General features: G+C 33.3%; 1 protein-coding gene across 7 annotated transcripts in view; it reads left to right on the top strand.

The window, feature by feature from the left end:
• LOC106882996 (opioid-binding protein/cell adhesion molecule) overlaps nt 1-24,863 on the top strand; it is a 794,708-nt gene that overhangs the window by 664,481 nt on the left and 105,364 nt on the right. For 6 of the 7 annotated variants that reach the window (XM_089350587.1, XM_089350588.1, XM_089350586.1 and 3 more), the window contains 2 exons: nt 13,943-14,092; nt 20,366-20,548. In XM_089350587.1, coding sequence (XP_089206713.1) covers nt 13,943-14,092; nt 20,366-20,548 — 333 coding nt within the window. The remainder of the gene's footprint in view (nt 1-13,942; nt 14,093-20,365; nt 20,549-24,863) is intronic. The other variant, XM_089350585.1, reaches the window with a different exon arrangement.

Genomic DNA, 24,863 nt, shown 5'->3' with positions numbered 1-24,863 from the left:
AGCTGAACACCAAGAATATTAACTCAAACCACTTATTTCTATCACCTTTTCTATGAAAACATGGAAAGGTTTGAAACTACCGTTTTCCTCCAGATTAAATTACGAGATAATAATTAATATGTAAACATCATGTATTATGTCATACACTTCTTTCTCTTCATAGAATTGTAACTGCTTCTAAGGTCGCCCATGGAACACAAGTGTATCTATGTTTAGTGAAGTAAGATAAGTACGGTGCCTACAGCTGATTAACAACTTATGACTTATGGGTCACAAGTCCAGGATTTTAAATGCATAGTTGCCATACTACTACTAAAACTAGGTGAAATAAGCAAAAATGTAACAAACAGAACAAACTTTAAAAAAGAAATGTGATGCAAAATGCAAAGAACTTAACAAGATAAAGAATAAAGTTAATGCTGATTGGAAGAAGGCCTTCAGGTAATTAGTTTCTTCCGAAATACATCAAAGTATCCCAACCAAAATCCAAAGGCCTCAGCCAAGAACTGATGATTTGGCATTCCTCCAGTTTAAGACAAACAACTCATAACCCTTACTTATTTTCCTTTTCTTTCTTTACTTATATATATCTTAGTAATCTGAGTGGACATGAGATTTTTTTGCCATTGTCATATACGCATTTACTTACATACATGTATGCATATATATATATAAATATATATATATAAATATATATATATATATATATATATATATATATATACATACATACACACACACACACGCACATCATCATCATCATCATTTTATGTCCACTTTCTGTATTGTTTGCATGCACACACACACACACACACACACATACCGATTTACATTCCTGTGTATAAATCTGTATTAACACATATAAGTGTATTTAATATATGTGTGTGAGCACTCATATACACAAATGTGTATCTGAGCATTTTATACAATAAGGTCTTATATATGTATGAGTGTATATCTATAAACACCCACACACAAAATTTTTTTGTGCTTGGCCTTCTAGCTCTAGTCAGAGGTTAAAAACAATAGGTACATAGGACTAAAAGCTATGGCTAAGCTCCAAGCAGTTTCCGTTGTAGCTGTTTCTTATTTTCACCTTTACTTGGCTTCTTTCTTCAGGTTTTATAACTAAAATGAAAGAAAAAAAAAATATTCCATCAATAATTGAAGTTTTAGCCAAAAGTAAAAGTGATGCATTCTTTAAGTCCAAAATTTTAGTTCTCTATCTTTGTTCATTTATCTTTTGTTTATGATAACAATGCCCATTTCACATGTAATGTGACTCTGAGTAAAAACAATAAACTTTAAATAAACATAATAAAGAAAAAATTGATTAACATCATAATAGTTAAATAGAAAATTATTTATTTTCCCCAACTTCCAAAAGTTTGCACATTTTTGGAGCGACTCATTTTGCTAGTTAAACTGTATACCAAGGATGGTTATACTTCTGCTGATGACAGGTAAAGAAGCAAAAAACTGCAGAGTTATCTTCCTTTCTTTCTCAGTCTGGAGAACAATGTTAACTAACTCCTAATATTTTCCCTAATCACCATATTTAACTGTTATTGTTATTTCTGATGTTGAAAATATTGGAATCAATCAAAGACCTCCATTTATACTGTTATTAGCACAGTGGCATGTGTAAAGGTGATAATAATTATCCTGTATCACATCACATGTTAGTTCTTAATATGAAAGAAATACCCCACTATTTTAATCAGGTCTTAGAGCCGATGCAAATTTTTACAGATTTCTTGAAAGAATTCCCTTCATCAATCTCTTTAGTTTCTTCTTCAATATCTGCTCTCTACCAAAACAGCTGACATTTTAATTAAAGATGTAAAATTTTGAATTTCTTTCTCAACTATAATTTTTTCAGATGCTAAATATATCATCAAAAGCAATATTATTATCATCATCATATTTATTCTCATGATCTGGATTTATATTTCTAGTTGTATCATGACAGCTAGATATTGATAAATCTACAAAATTATTTATATTTAACCAAACCAAATTCTGATGAATTCATTTGTTCATCAGAACATTGTTCTGTTCACTCTACCATCATATTAATTAATTTCTTGAATCAATTTCAGTTCAATTACCTGCTACTACTACTCCTACTTAGATTATTCTAATCAATTTGTGTATCATGTATTGGAGAGAGAACTTTACATCTGTTTCATAGAGGTGTGGATCAATGTGATGTTTAGCCCCAGGTCAACTCTGATCAAAGATACCTATGATCAAAGGCTTTCCAGTCATGATCATCTTCTCTTTTTGCAGAAATAAGGTATTTAGAGCAGTGTTATTCATTCCTTTTATTTAAGATGGTTGGAGCCATTCCGAGGGGTATTTGGCTGCAATTTCTTGCCAGTCAAATGACTACATAAAGGCTTTTTCAGTTGGGGTATTTTACAAATGTTATTGATTATTCTGCAGTAATATGACCAAATACTCTACATGGCACCATTGTAGTAAATTTCTTGATACAGGTATGTGGAAAACACAGCTGATAGCAAGACTTGAAGTTAGGTTTAGCCATCTAACACTGTACATATTCTAATCTTTAGTCAGCTGAAGCTGTATGCATTATCTTCAATTACACCTCTAAATATTATAACCACCACTCAGATCAATCAGGAAGCATTTATAAGACCACTCAACCTGATAGAAAAAGCTTCACCAAATAATCAATACTCAGTCTTAAAATTAAAGAGTTCACTTTAGAGAGTTCCCTATCGGGTGCACTCCAGTTAGGTCTCTGATTTGAGGTAACTCAAACTTCCACTCATCAGTTTAACAGGCCCCTTCACCCTATGAAAATAAAATAAATTTTGGGTGTTGTTTGCCCTACCATAAAATAGGAAAAAAAATTGCTCACTCAGCTTTAATCAAGTAAAAGCTTTAACCAATTATGTTAGACTTAATAACTTGTTTTATTGTGCAGCATATTACATTTAGGACAACATATTCCAATATGCCCCTCTGTTTTAAAAAAATGAACTGTGATTTTTGCAGAAAATTAGTTACTATTTCAGCAAATCAAATGGTTTATCAGGAGCTCTTACATTGGATTATTTGATTATTTTGTTTTTGTTGATGGTATTGATATTTGATGTATAAAATCTCCGCTCAATTGTTTGTTTGATCCATCTCCAGAAAACACTCATTTTTAACATATTTTGAAAACATGTGTTTTGACATTCTGCTGTTTATCTGAGTCAAAATGAGGACATGCTATCTTTACAAGAATGTCAGTTTCTAGCTTGTGACAGCTGAAAGTCTACAAGTTAACAATGTTCTTTCTTTATTTTTAACATTCCCTTTTCCATTTTTATTTCATTTTATCTTATTTTTCCTTCTGTCTCCCTCTTCTGTAATGAGTGAAAATATTCTTCAATTGAACCAGTAGCAATCTTTCAAGTAAAAGCAAAAGCAATCATGTGCTTACTTGCACCAGTCTCCTAAGTCTAGTATTCCTCAAGAGACCAAAGTACATTAACAATGTTATTGACTATTATAGGTAGCACTGACTGTAATCAATATTACTGTTGTGAACTAAAATAGATCACAAGAATACAGACTTCTGACAAAATTGATCTCTTGAACTATTAGAATGGAGTATATTTTGGGAACACACTTTTTTCAACTACACCCCAGATTCTCTTTAGAGAACATCAAAGGAAAGACAACTGGGAATGAATAAGGTTGCAGTATTTTAACATCATCATCTCTGAAGAGGATAGCTTTGTCATGATATCCAGATATCTGCTGTGATTTTTCTCCCATAGTGCATACTTTTCCCCTGCTAGAATTAGCTTGAAGTTTTACAAACTTGGACATTTGTATGATTTCTTAAAGCAAATGTTTGTTCCTTGATGTTAGATTCATTGTTGTATAGTTTGATTCAAGCTAATTTTAAAATTCAAATGCTAGAAGGAAGTAAAGTACTGCGATAAGTATATAAAACATTTATACTGATCTACAAGCCATCGTCAATAAGGTTGTTGCTTTTGTATTCAGGTCTCATACTGGCTTCTTTATTTTTGAACTGGTATTACACTGATACAGCTACCATTTCCTGCAGGTTTACCATGGCAGTAAGAGTGCACTTAGTCAACCTTTGAATCTAACTAAAAGGTTGCATGATGCACTTGTGGTGCAATTGGATTATGTCGCTTTTGTGTTAACTTGCAACCTGTTGCTTGTTAAGGTTAAGAATATAGGAAGTGTAACATTGGTGACCTCTTTTGCATGGGAAATGAACACAAAGGTAGAAAATCCACTGCTGTTTATCAAGTCAGGTTCATAGATTCACATTCCAACAATATATTTTACGAAAGAGGGCTGGCTCTTTCAAAGAATATTGATATGCTGGACTTTTGCTAGAATTTGAAACCAATATTATTATTATTATTATTATTATTATTTGGCAGAATTGTTAGCATGCTGGATAAAATGCTTAGCAGCAGTTCGTCTGTCTTTACGTTCTGAGTTCAAATTGCGCCGAGGTCAACTTTACCTTTCATCCTTTCGGGATCAATAAATTAAGTACCAGTTGAGTACTGGAGTCGATGTAATTGAATGTCCCCCTCCCCCAAATTTCAGGCTTTGTGCCTATAACAAAAGGATTATTATTATTGTTATTATTTGATTTCAACTGTCAGTTTATTTTGCTGGGTATGATGGAAAGTGACAGCTGCCCACAGCCAGCAGACTAAGGTGTCACTTGTTTACTAATCATGCTTTAAGAACCCTGTGTAGAACTCTTGCAGTTCCAAGCAGTGATGACTTTTGTAGGTGTTCTATCTTTACATTTGTACCAATCTTTTTGAGTCATGTTGGTAGTTGAGTGCTGATACTTCCAAGCATCCAATTACTACTGGTATCACATCCACTCTCTTCATTGCCCACAACCTGCATATTTCTCACTTCAAATTGACATAGTTGTTCCGTTTTTTTCTTCCTTCTCTTTGATCCTATTGTCATTGGGACATGCTATGTTGATTATCATGCAGGTTTTTTTTTCTTTTTTGCTCCCCACAACGTCAAGTTTCCGATGTCTAATCTGATGGTCACACTGAATCATTGCATCCCACAGGATTATCATCATCAACAACAACAACATCATCATCATCATCAACAACAAAGTGGTTAGCTAGCAGACTTATTAGCATGTAGAGCAAAATGCTTAACGAGATTTCATACATCTTTACGTTCTGGGTTCAAATTCCACCCAGGTCGACGTTGCTATTCATCCTTTTGGGGTCAATAAATTAAGTACTAGGGAAATTCTGGGGTCAATGTAATCAACTAGTCTCCTCCACAAAAATTTCAGGCCTTTGCCTTTAGTAGAAAAGATTATTATTATTATTTCTTGAAGGTACTGAGCCAAATTTAAATTGCCTTTTCTTCTGTGTCCTAATATGCTTTTCAAATTATATTCTTCTTTGATTTTGTTTTCATGATGCCACACAAAGTAGAAAACATCTGCAGGTTTCTCTTTCTAATCATTCCTACCCTCCATCCTATATATGTATGTGTATACACATGAGTGTACGTGTATATATATATATATATATATATATATATATATATACATATATATATATATATATATCAGTTGTGGCGTGCAAGAGAGACGATTGCGCTGGTATGGACATGTGGTGAGAATGGAGGAGGATAGCTGCGTGAAAAAGTGCCACACCCTAACAGTTGAGGGAACCCGTGGAAGAGGTAGGCCCAGGAAGACCTGGGCTGAGGTGGTGAGGCAAGACCTTCGTACATTAGGCCTCACCGAGGCGATGACTACTGACCGAGACCTTTGGAAATGTGCTGTGCGTGAGAAGACCCGGCAAGCCAAGTAAGATCGTTGCCAGTGCCCCTGGACTGGTTCTTGTGCGGATGGCACATGAGATGCACCATTTTGAGCGTGGCCGTTGCCAGTACCGCCTGACTGGATCCTGTAGGATTTTCGAGCGAGATCGTTGCCAGTGCCCCTGGACTGGCTTGTGCGGGTGGCACATAAAAGACACCATTTCGAGCATGGCCGTTTTCGTGCGGGTGACACGTAAAAGCACCCACTACACTCTCTGAGTGGTTGGCGTTAGGAAGGGCATCCAGCTGTAGAAACTCTGCCAAATCAGACTGGAGCCTGGTGTTGCCATCCGGTTTCACCAGTCCTCAGTCAAATCGTCCAACCCATGCTAGCATGGAAAGCGGACGTTAAACGATGATGATGATGATGATGATGATATAAATAATCTTCATCATTATCATCATCATCAAATCCATTTTCCATGCTTGCAAGGGTTGGCTGGAGTTTATTGAGGCAGATTTTCTACAGCTGGATGCCCTACCTGTTCACCTACTCTTACCTGTTTCCAACCAAGGTAATACTTCCCTAGGGCTAGACATGTTCTTGCTGAATATTAGTAATGAATGACACAGCATGTATTACAATGACAAGGAGACACATACACACACACACACACACACACACACACACACACACGATCTGCTTCTTTCAATTTCCATCTACTAAATTCACTCACAAGGCTTTCGTTGGCCCATGGCTATAGTAGAAGACACCTTACAAACGTACCATGCAAAGCTATACCGGTGCATTATGTTTTTTATGTATGGATATCTATGTATATATATTTGTGTGTGTGTGTGTATAACTATATATATATATATATATATATATATATATATATACTTACAAGGTATTAATATAGCAAACAGCATACTAATGTTTAACTCTCATCTGTCCAGCGTTATGCTATCTCTTTTCTCCTCTTCTTTATCTTACTCAGCTCTTACTTGCCATTATAGCAAGCTTATCTATTTGTTTTATGGTACTCATTCATCCTATTTTTTTTATTTTTTACGACTTTGTTTTCATAAATTCTTTCTAAAATTTCTAAAAAAAAAGTTATTTCTAAAAGGAATTTTTTCAGTCTCTGCTGCAATTTTTATGTCTATTACTTTGTGTGTGTGTGTTTGCATATATATATATATATATATATATATAAATTATGTTACACAGTTATATTTTTCTTTTACTCATTTTAATGTTAATATAATTTTTCATCAGTGGTCAGTCATATTATTCTACAGATTCCATTAAATCTAAAATATTACACCACTTTGTCCCACCAACTTTATAGGTTTATTTGATAAGTCACCAAAGTATTATTGCTGCACCATTTATAAACATTTATAAACCATTGTATTGTTAGAAAGTTTCACTTCTGTTGCATGATTGTCTACATGAAATTTTGAGTTACACTTTGTGAAGTGTGAGTTTATTCTGCTTCTGTAAGGAACAAGTGAATATAGGCATCTGTGCACATAGCCCTTCCCCAAAACACAACAGTTATCTTTCACTTTCCATCTACCAAATACATTTATAAGATTTTGTGCTGTTTTTGTGCCATTAGCATAGCTAGTAAGACTAGCTACCTGCATGACTAATGACATGTCTGAGAGGGTCATCACAAACAGCAACAACCCCCAAGAGAGTTCCCTGAGGTACTATATTCACAATTAATGTTTCCTTGGAGAGGGCTCCATTGGTTACTACAGCCCAGCTTTTGCTTCTCAGAAGCCATGTAACCACTCTCTTTGTTTTCCAATTACGTTGAGCCTTTACAACATGTGGCTTATCATCCCATGATCAATCATATCAAAGGCCTTTGCAAAATTGAGATATATCACATCCAGTAATACTTAAGTCATAGTGCTGCAGACTGCAAAGCTAATTATAGGTGTGTGTGTGTGTGTGTGTGTGTGTAAAAAAGACTGTGCTAAATTCAATGTTTGAGCAGATTGTCTGCTGGTGGTTGAACGACTTTATAAAATTATTTGCAGTACTCTTATAGTACAAAAGTCGGTAAATACTTTTAGTTAAGCCATCGAATTGTTTATAAGTGCTAAATGCTAATTTAATATTTTAAGTTATTCAGGAACACTTTGATGTAACAGTAACATAGTTGTCTTGTATACAACAGTTGCAAGATTTGGCTTCTAATGACAGTTCTGCTGCCTTATTTTGCCTTAAGTTGTATTTATGAAATACTGTGTAAGAATAATTAATACAAATACAACATTAAACATTTATATTGTACTTTTACGCATGCAGACACACACACGCACGCGCATGCATATATTTATGATTTTCATCTTGAAACTAATATATATTTCCTTTTGTGAAATTTGCATTTAGAAGTATGAAATATAGCAATTACATTATTTGTTTTTAAATAGTCATTAAAGTTCACATCAGAATCATCTATTTTGATCTTATCTAGCACTTGTTAAGAAGCATACATATGTTCCTAAGTACTGTGTATTTGAATATAAAGGAGGTATTTTAGAATTCAACAACTGCAACGATATCTTAGTCATTTTATTATGTATTGTAATACATGTTAAATATCATTAATAGGTAGAATACTAGAAATCATAGCATATCAAAACAGCAAATTATTTTTCAATTATGCCATTCTCAATACTACTTATCAAACTGTAGGCATTAATAGATGAATAGTTTCATTGTTAAAATTTACATTTATATCTAAATAGGAAGTTTTATTTCATTTCTCTGCATACAGCAAACACGTTTTCTCTAGTCTTTAATAAAATGTAATGTGAAATATGTGGGGTGGTGATGGCGATTGTGGTTTAGCCTAGATCTATTCTGATTGAACAAACCTCTGATCAAAGTTCTTCCTGTTGTGCCCATCCTATGATGAGGTCAATTTAAGTGAGATTTAGCTGTTGATTCTTGCAAGTCAAGCTTCTAATGAAAGGAGATGCTGAAGGAGTTTATACTTGCTGTATATGTATGAGAATTACTACTATTTACTTGGAGGAGACAAGAGCTTTTCATGATGTTTATATGACCTCCTAGGCTGATAGAGAAGAATTCCAAAGGAAACCAGTTCTTCATCGGAAGAACCAAGGTATGTATATAGCATGGGGTTTGGGGGATAAGACATAGCAGATATTATAATGTTATTTAATGGGAAGCACAAAGTTACTAGATGTGAATGGGTGAGAAGAAGCCTTAGAAGTATCATGTCTATGGAATAAACTTGGATTCAACTCTTCAAACATGTGGGTTAGTGTAGTAGAGCAACTCTCTTGGCCAAAATCTGAATTAAAACTCCAGCAAGGAAATAAATTAATATTTGGAACAAGATATTAGATAGAAACACAAGTAAACATATGCAGTAGTTATGACATGATATTTCACTGTCCGTACAATCTCTAGAAGAAGTTTAAAAAATAAATTAAAGTTGAAATATAGAAAATAAATTTGTGAAAAAAATAAAATGGGTTGTAAGTTCTGTGATCTTCTAGACCTTAAAACTAATATTTTAACTACATAGAAAAGAAACACTTCCTGTTTTCACTCTGCAGAGAAGTTGGATGGCAGTGGGAGTGACAGGTTAGTTGGGCTTTTCTCAGCTCTTCAAACACATTAATCAGTGTATAATAACTCACTTGACCAAAATCTTTCAGTGAGTTAATTAAAACTCTGATGTGGAAATAAATTAATGTCAAATATTTGGAAGAAGAGCATAAAATAACATGGTACAACTATAAAATAATTCAGTACAACAGAACAACTACCATCACTATGTGAAATACCGGAGACAAAAAATGTTGTTTGAATGTATAGTGAGTGAGTAAGTGTGTGTGTGTGTGCATATGTACATACATTAATATATATATATTTATATATATATATATATGTGTGTGTGTGTGTGTGTTTCTATGATCACTCCTTTCTTTTCTAATGATCCCTTTTTTTTAAAGACAGGTGTTTATGAGATTGTTGTTTAATGCTGCTTAATTGCACATACCTTAAACAGCCCTTTACATATTTTTGATGAGAGGTAGCCTCATCATCCCCCCCCCCCCACACTTCCTGTTTATCACTGCTTCTTTCTCATAGACGACTTGGAGAGATTTCAGTCTGTTGCACTTACTTGGGCCAGGCTCATGCAGGTCTTTAATATGTCTTCACAGTGCATCAACACTCTTCACATTTCACTAGATGGATAAAAGCTAAACCCACTGGACAGTTCTCCCTCTTCTCTTATGTCCTTGGACTCTCATCCAACCTGCACATTGCCTCTTTCTCAAACAGAAATCACATATCCTAGTTCTTCTCTGAGACATCATACTAATACTCTTAATATTTATCCATAGTCCATCTGTACTCTCAAGGTTACATTCAAATCTCACACTGAAAGTTGATGTCTGCATATCTATATCCCCCCTCTCTCTGCCACTTAACTTTTTCAACTGGATATTTGCTGTGGAAACTCCCATACTTTTTTCTCAAATATCCTTCCTCCGCTTTACTAAATACATTTGCTTCCTCAACTGCTTTCTGGAAAAGCTTTTTACATGTCTTTTCATACAGTGATGACATCCATGTCACTTCTCTCAAATTACCCTTGGTGACCTCAATGCTATCCACTCTTCTTGACTCTCACCTTCATCTACTGATGTCACTAGTACTGAAATTGAATTTTTCCCAATCTTCTATTCACTACATCTATTAGTTTCATCTCCTACTCATATATACAAAACCAGTGCACAGACACTCCAAACATACTTAACTTCTACATCACTGCAAATCCAACCTGTATCAAACTATAACCATCTTCATAACGGAGGTAATCCTACCACTGCTTTATCACAACTATCCACCATAAATCTACATGTTATAAATCTCCAACACATCATCATAGTGAAGGTGCATGGCTCTGTGATTACAGTGCCGGGCTCACAATCATGAGGTAGCATGTTTGATTCCCAGACCATGAGCAAGGCACTTTATTCCATGCTACTCCAGTTCACTCAGCTGTAGAAATGAGTTGCAACATCACTGGTGCCAAACTGTATCAGCCTTTGCCTTTCTCTTGGATATTATTGATAGCATACAGAGGGAAGGTTGGTATGCATGGGTGACTGCTGGTCTTCCATAAACAACCTTGCCCAGATTTGTGCCTCAGAAGAAAACTTTCTGGGTACAATCTCATGGTCATTTTACCTTTTTTTACACCTCATCACTCAAATCTATAGCACTTTAAGTCAACTGATGTACTAGAGACCCACCATTTCTTTGGCAGCATGTGTGTTTGAAGCCTGTTACTTGAGAAGCAAAGAGACATGTGAGTTATCCTATCCTCTTATGCATGCTCCTGTAACTGCCACTCACATGCAAAATTTCCAGCCTCACTGGTTCACTTACGATTGCACAATCGAAGTTCTGGCAAGAACATGGCCTAAAATGTCTAGAGAAAACTTTCCACCCCTAAAAACTGGATAAACTTTACCCAGCGCTAGAAGACCATCATCCAAACTGCAAAAGATGTCTCTATGTGTCCCACACTCTGCAAGCTCTTTCATTTGCCAAACTGTAACTTATCTTTTGTATCTCTTGTCAAAACGTTCTCTACCAACTTTGAGGAATCTTCCTTTCCCCACCACATCTCAAATATAATAGGCCTGTAAACTATATACGTGCATAGGTAACTTACAGATTTTGCTTCCCATTTGGCTTCTCTATATTTCCCATACTAAATAAGCTTCTCCCTGAACTTTTTCTTTTCACTCAACAAAGTTCACCACCACCTCTTACTTCCATCTAACTAGGCTACATCCCTAACAGTGTCAAAGTGTTGTTCCCTCTGCACCAGCAAAGTTTTCAACCATGTCTTAGAAGAAAATAATTACCTCTCTATAGGTTCCACCTCTTGAATTTATACCTTCTCAGCAGACAGGACTACTGCAACATGTTTTAATGTAACTTTCTCTGCCCCACACTCCAACAATAATGGTGTAACAAATACATCAATGAACTACTTGTTGTCACCTCTAACAATATGCAAGCGTCACAAACATACAACCGAGACATTCACAAAAAATCTGCACCGGTTCCTAGAACAGGGACTTCAAAGGCATAAACCAGTATGGTCATACCAATCTTGTCTCCTTCAACATCAAAAAACACATTCACTACACTATGCCAACAAAACATTATCACATTCTACTACCTTCAAAACATTGACAGCACACAGCTTGAACCCTCAGTGCTGCTAAAACAAGCTTCTAGGTTTCCTTGTCATATTGTATTCACTACACCCTACATTCCACAAATCATTGTCTCCTATTCTTCTACAAAACATCAGCCCTCTGAAATTCCATCCATTTTTTTTTTTTTTTTGTGGTATGGACTTGAAGATTAACTATAACAATTTCACCAAGCTCAGTGAATGTGCAAAGTCTAAGCCCCTTCTCCTGACCATCTAATGACAAAAATAAACAATAAGAAGAAACATTTTTTCTTAACTGACTGGGAATAAATGGCATCCATCCTGTCCAGTATATTATGATGTAATATCTCAGACCATCAGCAGCAGTTCATTTTTATTGGGACATTTTTCCCATTCCTAAACCTTGGCAATATTCTTAATGCATATTTTCCAATATATTTTCTACAAAGTCTGTACAAAAATGAAATTCTATCGTATTTGAATTTGACCTATTCAGCTGACTCCAAACCCTTCACTGCTACTACTGATATATCATTGCAACCCAATCAACTGTCAAAAATATATGTTTTATTATGATGCTAAAATATAATTAATCATGTCACAAATCTCTTGAATTGTTTGTTTATGTGTATGTGCATGTGTGTGCATATATATATATATGTGTGTGTGTGTGTGTATGTATATATATATATGTGTGTGTGTGTGTGTGTGTATATATATATATATATATACATATATAGTTATGTATATGTATACATTAAATGATGTTGATGATGATCTAAACATGTTTATGTTTGTATGTGTCTATATATATATATATATATATATATATATATATATATATATATATATATATATATTTATATGCATTTTTTTATATATTCATGACAATGCAAGATTATACTATTTCTCATCTTTTATTTGTTTTATGATGTAATGTGTTCCTCCAGTAGATCTTGTGACTGTCATTCATACTTTAAATTACTTTTCCAAACTTGAAGTTTAAATGAAAAATTTGGATGAAAGCTGCATAGCAATTGTTCATTCTCACTCTCTTCTTAGATTATTATATCCTATCTTGTATAGTCTTATCAAATATTCCCAGTTGATAACACCTGGACCGACATATATAATTTGTTTGGTGGCATACAAAATAAAGCATTTCATATTTTTGAATGTGGAGATTTATGTCTCTTTGAATTCCCATGTTTTACAGCAATAAATCAAGTGTATTCTTCTCAAAATGTGGTGTCAGTTTAGACTTAGCAATAGCAATAATATTTCAGATTAGTGTTTTAATTTTTATTTCACACTGCTGACAAAAGTTTTCTCCAATATTTCTTTGTTAATAGAAGTTTATTTGTTATTCACTCCACCTTTATTATTTAAATTAACAAAGTATATTAAATATAGGCTGATAAATACATAGAAAATTCTAGAAGTGACAACTGTCATACAGCAACTTCTTTTGATATAATAAAAATGCATAATAAAAGTAACTCAAAATTAAAGGGCAAGTTATGTCTATTTTCATTAAGGTAAACTGATGCATTCAAATTTATATGCCTTGTTGGATTTAAAACCACTCAGTCCACTCTGCTGGGTTGTTGATGTTAGGAAGGGCATCCAGCCATAAAAATCCATGCTAAAACAGACACAGTAGCCTGGTGTAGTTGTCTACCTGGCCAGCTCCTGTCAAACCATCCAATTCATGCCATCATGGAAGGTGACGATAATGATGTTGGATTTGGAATTATCTTCTTAGGTCAGCTGTCTAAAATTTAAGCTAGTTTTTTTTTTTTTTTTCCAGTATTTTAATGTTCGTCTTTGTTTTTTGTTTTTTTTAATTTCAGTCCAGCCAACACTTAACGCAGATATGTCAAGTAAAGATAAAACTGCAAAAGAGGGGGATACAATAAGCCTTGTCTGCAATGTAAGTGGAACGCCGCATCCTAATGTGACCTGGTATCGCAGGTCTATAAGCGACCAAAAGCAAAATGAAAGTAAGATTTTCTTGATGTCTCTTAAGTATTAATAACTTTATATAATCTACAATATATTATATCTTTATATAATTTATCTTTCAACTATATTTTTTGCTAAATCCTGGTTACATATTAAGTTGTTATATATGTATAATACATGTTTGTCTATATGTATTATGTGTGTTTATTTGTTTATGTTTGTTATGTATATATTTCTCTGAATTCACAAATAGATATAGCTATATGATATTGTGTGTGTGTATATGTATATATATATATGTATTTATATATGTATCTATGTGTGGGGTGGGGTGTATCAGCAGCCAATTAGCAGAGATGTTAAAACAAGTACTGTGTGTAAATCCTTGGTTTTCATCCTCTCACAGTCAATAACAAATGTGTTAAGTATTTGGGTCTGTTCTCTTTCCTAACTCGGCTGGAAAAAACTCTACTAAGGTCAAATGTGGAGAGGGATGGATTCTGCCAAGCTTAAAAATATGCATGACATGCTATTTGTCACATCTGCACCCTTAATGACACTATCAAGTTAAGAACGCTAGGCATGGTGTATGTGTGTGTGTGCATAGTTACATGCAGTTAGATATGTGTCTGGCCATAGACTGACTAATGGTTTCGCATACGTAAAGCATTAAACTTTATAGATGCAAAACCATTGGCCACTCTATGATTGGACATATAATTTAACTGCATGTAACTATATTACTACTCTACTCTATATTACTGTTCTACTCTCTCTCTCTCTCACACACACACACACACACACACACACACACACACACACACACACACACACACACACACACACACACACAACTTATGTGTATGCATGTGAGAGCACACACATATACAAACCAATGATTTATTTGCAAGGATTTCAGATTTTTCTCAAAAGCAGAAATAAAAATATGTTAGCTTTTCGTAATAGACTAGAAATATGATTTGTCATTGAACAATTTCATTGTATATTTAGTAAAACTCCAGAAATATGGCATAACAAAGCATAGTGTTCATATATAATAACAAAATGCAAAGATGTTTCTGTCTGTCACTACATGATATTTTATCTATGTATTTCCCTAAGGCAGCTCACTTAGGACCATATTCTTAATGAAATACATGGCACTGTCTATAACTCTTGATTCAATTTGAAAATAATCATTTAGAAAATAACTTTGTTGTCATTAATGCCATACTTAAGATATAATTTCACAAAGTTTCTTACATAAAATTATGGAATGTTTTAATTCAACTGTAAACATTCTAAAACAGGTGGTTTTGTATCATAAAAACAGAGATAGTTTCAGGCAGATTAGTATTGATAGGGCAGAAAAAAGAAGAAAGCCAGCATCTCATAGATATCATCACATGTTAAACTTTTCAACATTTAGTTCATACTTTTCTCTTACTCCAACTTAATAACTGTGCAGCATTTCCACCAAGCCCACTAGATGCATTTGTTTCTATTTCTATTATCATTACTACTAGATCGTGCCGCTAACACTTCCTCTCAAAACCGATTCTCTTTAGAATTTTCTCTCAGCAATGTTTTTCCTGATGAACTTGTAGGCCCTCTCAGAATGATGCAATTGATATTCAGCTAGTTTGGATGTAAGCTGAATATCAATTGCATCATTCTGAGAGGGCCTACAAGTTCATCAGTACTAACTATCCTCTAAATTACTAAAATAAAGTACCAAGCAAGTATTGTAGTTGATACAATGGACTATCTCTCCTCAAAAGTGTGAGACCTTCTACCAATGTTTTAAATTAATATTTGATTTAATCTCTTTATGTTCAAATCCTACTGGTATCAAGTTTGCTTTATCCTTTACACAGACCCCCCCCCCCCAAATTTTCAATCGTATATTGAAGTATCTTCTACTCACTACACCCCACACCCTTCTATAATAAAAAGATATAAATAAAGCCTATTTAATCTGCTGTTTCTTTACTAACCTTCTTCTGATATAACACAAAGCTATACTAACAAAAATTCAAACAGTCTACATGTTAGAGAAATTATTATCTTAGAAATGGTTTATTACTAAGTATATAAAAGAAAAGCTCCACAAGTAGTAGTGACTAGTGAAGCTTTTACAGAAAAATAGATTTGTAGGTGATGGTTTTCTTTCTTTGCTCACAACTATTATCATAAATCAATCTAAAACTACAATTTAAAATGTTGTACAAGAAATCTATTATATTTTACATTTTATTTCCATAAAATATATATAATAATTTCAAGGAAGGGGATTTCATCAACCTCAGTGGTAGTCAGTAACTCTGAAATATCCACAAAGCTAAAAGAATGCAACTGCTTAAAAAAAATGTTTAAGAATTGAAAAGGAAATAAAGACATTTGGAGGAAAAGGATGGCATCAGAAAAATCAAGGATTTAGGCTTTCTCTTTTTTTATTTTTACCTCTTTTTTTTCCCTCCTTCTTATCAAAATAATTCTTCCATATTTAACTTGCAAAGGAGAAAATTTCCTGCTAAACCTTTGGCATATCTCATTTATTACATTCAATTTAAGATATCTCCAGCATTTTTCTCCATTTACACTTCTTTTGTTATTGACTAATTTCTTAAATATATTTTTACAATCCTCATTTAAAGATCTTTAAAGTATATTTTAAAAAAATATTTCCTCATTAGTTTTTTTTATTCTTTATGTCATTTGTTTTTGTAAATATTTTATCGTAACATAATTTTATTAAAGTTAGGTAGTTAATAGTTTGTTTGTTTTTTGTTAATAAATTTTCTGTATATTTTTCTTTACTTTTCCTTAGGTTAGTAATATTTATTCTTATGTGAAAGGTTATTACATTGCTGTTTCTTTTATATGTCTCTTCTACTATTCAATAGAATTTATTAGACCAGACAAGCCAAAAATAACACTGAACTATATATTCAAAAAATTTTCCCATTTATACAAAGTTTATTGAAAATCAATGATAATACATATATGTTGGCATTAAAAGATAAGGTATAAAAATCAAATTCATCCTGTAATAAAGGGAGAAAAAATACATTTATGAAAACTAAATATTTTACTGAAGTTTGATAAATTTCTGACACTCCATCTCAACCCCGCCATCTCTCATTCTCTCATCTATTTTTCATTTATATGTTTCTCTTCCACTTAACTAAATTATTACTATTTGTTTCACATATTCAAGGCTTCTCTCTCCTTTTTTTCTCTATGTACATATGAGAGAGAGCAATCATGTGTGCAGTCTCCTGCTTCTTCTCAATACATATATATATGTTTATGTAAATGTGTGTGTATATATATTTATGTATTATATGTGGAGGCACAATGGCCCAGTGGTTAGGGCAGTGGACTCGTGGTCATAGGATCACAGTTTCGATTCCCAGACCAGGCGTTGTGAGTGTTTATTGAGCGAAAACACCTAAAGCTCCACAAGGCTTCGGCAGGGGATGGTGGCAAACCCTGCTGTACTCTTTCACCACAACTTTCTCTCACTCTTACTTCCTGTTTCTGTTGTGCCTGTAATTCAAATGGTCAGCCTTGTCACACTATATATTTATCTTTTGCATGTTCTGGTCATTAGACTGTGGGGCCATGCTGGGGTACTGCTTTGAAAGATTTTAGTCGAATTAATCAACTCCAGTACTTATTTTCTTTTTAAGCCTGATCTCTTTGGCCAAACTGCTAAGTAACAGAGGACATAAACACACCAGCACTAGCTGTCAAGCAGCAGTGGTGGTGGTAGTGGTGTGGGACAAACATAGACACAACATGCTTCTTTCAGTTTCCATCTAACAAATCCATTCACAAGGTTTTGGTCGGCCTGAGACTGTAGTAGAAGCGATTTGCCCAAGGTGCCACACAGTGGGACTGAACCTAGATCCAGATGGTTAAAAAACAAAAGACATAGGTGCCACACTGTGCCTTGTGTGTGTATGTGTGTGTGTGTGTGTGTGTGTGTGTGTGTGTGTGATGGTTGAAGTAAGCACCTGGATTTCACATAATATATATATATATATATATATATATATATATATTATGCAGTTAAGAGCAAAAACTCAATTTTGGACATGGAAAAGTTGAAGAGAGGGAAATTAATGAGAAACCACAAAGTTTTACATCTTTTAAGTTAAAAAAAAAATTGGCTACAACTGATAAGAAAGAACAGGATCGTGTGAGCATCATATCCACAAGAAGTGGTAGGAGAAACAATATAAGAAAGAAGAAGGAAGAAGTAATGGAATGAGGAGAAACAGGCAAACTCACGAGTGAGACAAGAGGAAAAGATGAGGGGATTTGAAATACAAGAAAGGGTTTAAAGAATTAAATGGAGGTGTAGGAGTTGAATGGAAAACCTTCATCTAAGCCTGTCTGTAACATGATGCTAAGTTTGAACATGAAACTTTGCTCCTTCCATTTCCTTGATGAGGTGGATTCACAGTGTGTGTGAAAATGCCACACATTGATAAGTGAGGGATTGGCCTGTAGTGTTGAGGGTGCATGGCTTCGTGGTTAGGGTGTTGCACTCACTATCACTAGATTGTGATTTCAATTTCTAGACCAGGTGGTGCTTTATGTTCTTGAACAAAACATTTTATCTTACGTTGCTCTGCAATCACTTTAACACCTGATGAGTGGTACACCATGCACTTGTTCAGACAACACCAACTTGATGGGGAGAGTGAGTTAATGCGTGACACGGACACTTGATCATTATGAACAAATCATTTGTGCATTTCGTTTGGCAAAAGTTGAATGCTCATAAATCATCTTCAACAGCAAAGTCCATCATATATGTGTGTGCGTGTGTGTGTGATATCTAAACTATCCAGTCTTATTGTCTTTGCAATTTAGGAATAATTATTATAATATCCAGTATCATATGCCTTTCAAATTGAATTTGTTTTCATTGCTTTCATATTCTGGAATCGTTTAACTGAGCTGTTGGCTTTGATGAGAGTATATGGTCAGATGTGTAAATGCAACTATGATAATAGGTTAGGATTTTAAAATGTTGTTTCCTATTTTCATGAATTAAGAATATTAATAAGTCTTAAAATAGGTTTGATAGATTTTAAATCCAACTATATAGAGATAAAATAAGTTTAGTGGTTTGTTAAGTCAGCTATGGTGATAAAATAGGATTGTTGAAGTATTAATTCTCTAGAAGTGATAATGCAGAATTGCTGTTATCTGAAGTAATCTGTAGTGATGTAATGGAATTCTTAAAGGGTAAAATCACCCAGGGTTATAAAATTGGATTGTAAACTAGTAAGTTAACTATTGTACTTGGTATAGAGATGATCATACAAATATTGCTTAGGTCATAATCAAAAGAAGTAGAGTTTGTTTCTTACATTTTTTATACCTTTGGAAGCAATAAGTAGATAAAACTCAATTAATTTTCACAGACCTTCAGACACATGATGAATATCTTGAGAAATGCACCAGCATAGGAATGAATCTTGTGGAAATAAATTGATCTTAGATGATAAAGATTAGCAAGTTTGTAGTTAATAGAACTTAGATTCATGGCACTTGTATATTAATGAGGTGAGGTTCTGTTCGCAATTTATCAATGAATACTGAAATGGATTAATTCTATAAGAAATCACAATCAATGTGGTTTTTTTTTTTTTTAATGTTCACATATTATTGCAGCAATAAGTGATCTTATATAAATGTTCATTTCTGTGTTTACAAGCTCTTTTAATAACCATGTCTTTACATATATATATATATATATATATATAGATATATATATATATATATATATACATATATATATATATATATATAAAAGCATGTGTGTATATCAGTGTTTATCATTTTCTATGTAATAAACATGGAGCTTCATCCACCACTGTTTTCCCTCAGTACACATAAATAGCAACACTTAAATCATTAATATTAACTATAATACTTCAACTGTCACTGTTAGATTGCATACAATATAAGCATCTTATATTATAAATTTCACACTATTTTAGTAAGACTTCAGTTACCAATACTTACTGTAAAATTGACAGCGTTGTCTCCTTTAATAAACATAGAATCATTAACCTAACAATATTGTTCTATCAGATATTTTATGATGTGTATGTACTGTTAGGAAATTTTCCTCGGTTTTTCAAGCAAATAGTTTCTTCACATTGTTCTGGGGATATTGTTCTATTGATCTTAAATTTCTTCATTGTCGTTATTTTTTTGTTATCGTCTTGTGTATCGATGTTTGTGGTGATTCTGTTTCTGACTAAGTGTTGTATATTGTATTACAGGAATAGGCATGACTGGAGAGGGCCTGAATACATGTCTTCTATGTTGTGTTCCAGGGATAGGCATGACTGGAGAAGTTTTGATGATCCACAACATTTCCCGTTACTGTAATGGCCTCTATGAGTGTGTTGCAGACAACGGGGTAGCTAACGCAGTCAGCCATGTAATCAAAGTTACGGTTTTCTGTAAGTAACTATTTCACTACTTTTCTCTCTCTCTCTCTTTCTCTCACACACACGCACACTCTCTCTCTCACACATACACACTCTCTCTCTCACATACACACTCTCTCTCTTTTGCTTTCTTTGCTTCTCTCATTTTTTTGTCTATTTTCAGTTTTACTCAAAAGAACTTAATAAAGCCACATAAGTGATGAAAACAATAAATATATACTTGTTAGTAAGAAAAAATAATTAGCAGATCTTCTATCAAACATTCTAAATTTTTCTGTATAAATTTTCTATTTTTATTCATATATTCTGCTATCAGAGTAAACTACAAAGCTTCAGGAGAAACATTTTACACTTAGTAAAATAAGTATGTTGATGTTTATGAAACTTTAATACTAACTTTAATTTTTAGAAGTTGGTGTGTATTATTTCTTATGGGAGGAAATAGAGAAAGGAAGCAGTAGACATAAGTGAACTATCAACAACTAAATTGTTTGCAATCTTCAGCTGATTAATTAGTAACTGAATGGTTAATAACAAAACAATGCAAATTAGATTTCAACTGGATGGAATGTAGTACAGGAAATTTGTGTTTTTAATAATGCCTGTTTCTTCTCCCTGTCTGTCTATCTATATGTGTGTGCCCCCCCCTCTCTTTTTCTCTCTCTCTCTCTCTCAATACACACATTTTTATACTAGACTTGTAGGCTATATTTCTGGGTTTTACTATTACACAGATGTTACTTTTAAAGGACTGAAATCCAGGATGCAAGTCTTGTACACCCATAAATGATATTGTAGATGAATAAAGAGAAAAAAATAAGGAATTAGAGTAATATCAATAATTATCCATTACGCACATCAAAATATTTGTCTTACTAAGTAAATATGGCCCAAGAGTTCTTACAGATATTTGCATGTGATGTTTTGCTTGTTTCTACCATATTTGAATAACTACATTTGTCAAGGATGCATTCATTGCAGGGCTAAATCATTACAGAAATTTTATTTCTGGCTTGGCACTTCAGCACAGTTTAAGACTATAAATATTAAAATGAAATTGATAGTGAGCGAATTTAAATTCCATAACTTTAATTTATGCATGTCAAATTGAAGTAGAAATTTAATATGGCTTTAAATTACAATTACATGGTAAATTTTATACATTTCAAATTCAAAAGTTCATAAAAAATCATGCAAAACCATACTGTTCTTCATCTTCAGCACCAAATAAACTTTCACAGTCATCAGAGAGAAATGCATCATTTTACAGATCTGCTTTCATGATTGCTATTCATTATCACCTGCTGCTGTATATCTTCTGCTACTTCTTCACCAACAGCATCCTATGGATAATTGTCTTCTACACAATCAAATTCATTAATAATTTCACATTTCTTGAATGATTTGATTATAATATTAGTTTTTATTTACTGCTATATATTAATGCTTTATTCACAGGTCAAATATTGTGATGGAACCCACATATTGCCTTCCTTTTTCCTTGTGTTTTTTCCCGCAATAGCATAAATCTACTCTTGCTCATTCTGTTTGCATCCACCAATTGTTTATTGATATTAATATCTAATATTTGCAAAATAACTTATAAATCTGCTAAGAATTGCCGTTACCTATGTTTTCAAATTAAATCAGGGCTGTGGAATCGAAACAAAAGACTTTGACTCTGACCCCGACTCCTCTACTATTGGCACCTCCGACTCCCACTCCTCTATATTATTAAATGAATGTGGTATATTTTATCGACTCCATTGTTTCTGACTCCAACTGTCCAGCCCTGAATTAAATAGTTGCAATTTGAATGGTGCTGGTCTTTTTTGGGGGAGGCATTTTCTCAGAAAATAACAAAAAAATTTAAATCCCAAGCTACACACCTGAATCCCACAATTACTCTACTGAAACTAATGTCAGTTATTCTAACAAGTGATATTGTGTGACCTAGCTTTGAAATAACTTTTAAACAGTCTCCCTAATCACTGAGGCTAATAGAAACAGTTAACTATAATACTGGTTAATTGAGACAAAACCATTTTTTTCTCAGCCATCGTATATTATGTAGTGTGTAGAGCTATATTATGTAGTGTGTAGTTTCTTTGATAAGATGATAGGGCAAAGCTAGGGGAAGAGTTGGCTGCTGTTTCACGTCACTAATAATGAATTGTGTCTATGGTCATAGTTCGTAGCTGTCCTGACACAGTCTCTTTTGCTAAGAATAGTCCTTTCCCGATACAGTTCACAGTGCAGTTCACATGAGAATACAGTAATAGGCATTGTGGTAGAATTAAAGTTTGGGCTGAATTAAAGTTTTATAATGGGTTTGATTCCTGCTAGAAGTCTCCATACTCTAACCCTATTTTATGAATTCTGTGACCTACACATCTGTGTGGAATTCATGTAAATGTATCTTCATCGTATGGCTTTATTACTTTTTTTCTGTTTTAGTTTATATTTCATTGGCCAGAGTTACATCAGAATTTATAAAACGTGGAAGTTTTACTGAGGCATTATTTGATTAGAGAATGCGACTAAGAAACTTCTTTTACAGCTGAGTTATTCTTATATTCTTGAAAGAAGGGTTTTTGGAAACTTTGTAGTGGATTTTAAATCCTAGCCAATTCTTTCTTTACTAATTCTATGTACTAGATTTCTGTTTTAGCTAAAAAAAAAAGAGATACAGATTTAAGCTCAACCATTTAGAATTCAATAGACATATATTATTGTCATTTGTAACTTTATTTTTCTTTCAGTATTGCATTTTAATGCACAGACATAGATATGAAACCATACATAGAAATGCTAAAACTAAATTTGTATACTTGGTATCAGTTTTGTTGATCCAGCATTCTTAACTGTTGATCAGTTAGTAACGTATATGAAGAGGGATATACTCTGAGTAGATTCAGGTAATTAATTTCAGGTTTATTGTCATTGTATACTCTCATTGTTACAGTGAAAATAATACTAATATAACCTCTGTATAAGACTGCTTATATATTAGTATAAATATATCTAAAATAACATGATTGTGTATATGAGACTACATGTTTTGTGTGCTAGTAATATATAATGGATTTTAGTAGTGTTTAACCCTTTGGAGATGGCGTCTCATTTGGAGTTTTACTGCCTAGAAGATGGAGCCTTTTTCACAAGCCCTATAATGGGCATGCACTTATTTTTCAAAAAAAAATTATGAAAAATAAAGAAATTACTTTACATGCATAAAACTATATATATTCTTGTTGGAAATTGAATGAACTAATACAATCTCCTTCGTCATTGGACTTTTTGGCTGATAGATCGGCCCTGTCATCTCCTAAGTGTTAAGATGGTTGTCATTGATATTTCATATAAATGTGTAGAAAATAACATGTTTGTGTATATATATGTGTGTAAAAATAACCTTATATGTATTATTCATTACAGTACAATATAATGAGCAACTGAGTGTTTTTTTTTTGTTGTTGTTGTTGTTTAATCCAAAATTATTCCAGCCAGACCCCACATTTTTTTCTTTTTCCCAGCACCTAGCACCCTGGGTTATATTGTTAAATGTCTTCTTTTTCAAGATCCTATACTTTATAGTGTGTGAAATTTGGCTGCTATTTCTTGCTAGTCAAGTGACAACACAAAGGTTCACTTATTAGCTCATCATCATCATTGTGACTTCAGGTACATAGGTTTTCAAGTGGAATTAGTCATAACAAAAGCACTGCTTCTGCATGCTTACCACTGGATGTGTATTTATAACCATGTTATACAAATTAGGAGAATGTTATATAAATGTTAGAGTTCTGGTAATCAAAATATCATTGTTTATGTTAATATTTCTTAAGGATGTAATTTCCAAGCAAATGGAATCAGTTGTTTGAATTTGATTACTTACTACACAAATACCTTGAGAAAGAGATGATCACTGAAATTGTCTTCTCACATTTCCATTATATCTGAGATTTCATGGTTAATTGATAAATCTTTATTGGTGTAGAGAATTATGAAATTATTATTTAATCATTGTATCATATTTTAAGCAATATAATTCTTTAACTATTTCATGACTGCTGATGCTGGCAGTGCCAATATGTCATCAAATGACTACAGTGTCTATGTAAAAATGAAGCTGTCAATGAATGTAATAAGGACAAATTAGAATATAGTTATTTACAACTGATTTGTTTTCCATAAATTTTGGGATGTTCTAGTACAGACATGAATGGAATTATAGGAATTGATTTTTTTTTCCCTTAAATATTGGTATTTCTTTGTACATGCTTTCTTTGTGAAGGTTTTGGTACAAATCGCTATAATATGGTGA

The sequence above is a fragment of the Octopus bimaculoides genome, chromosome 4 (genome assembly GCF_046866305.1).
Source record: "Octopus bimaculoides isolate indiv1 chromosome 4, ASM4686630v1, whole genome shotgun sequence".
Classification (NCBI taxonomy): domain Eukaryota; kingdom Metazoa; phylum Mollusca; class Cephalopoda; order Octopoda; family Octopodidae; genus Octopus; species Octopus bimaculoides.
This window is presented reverse-complemented; position numbering and strand designations above follow the sequence as displayed.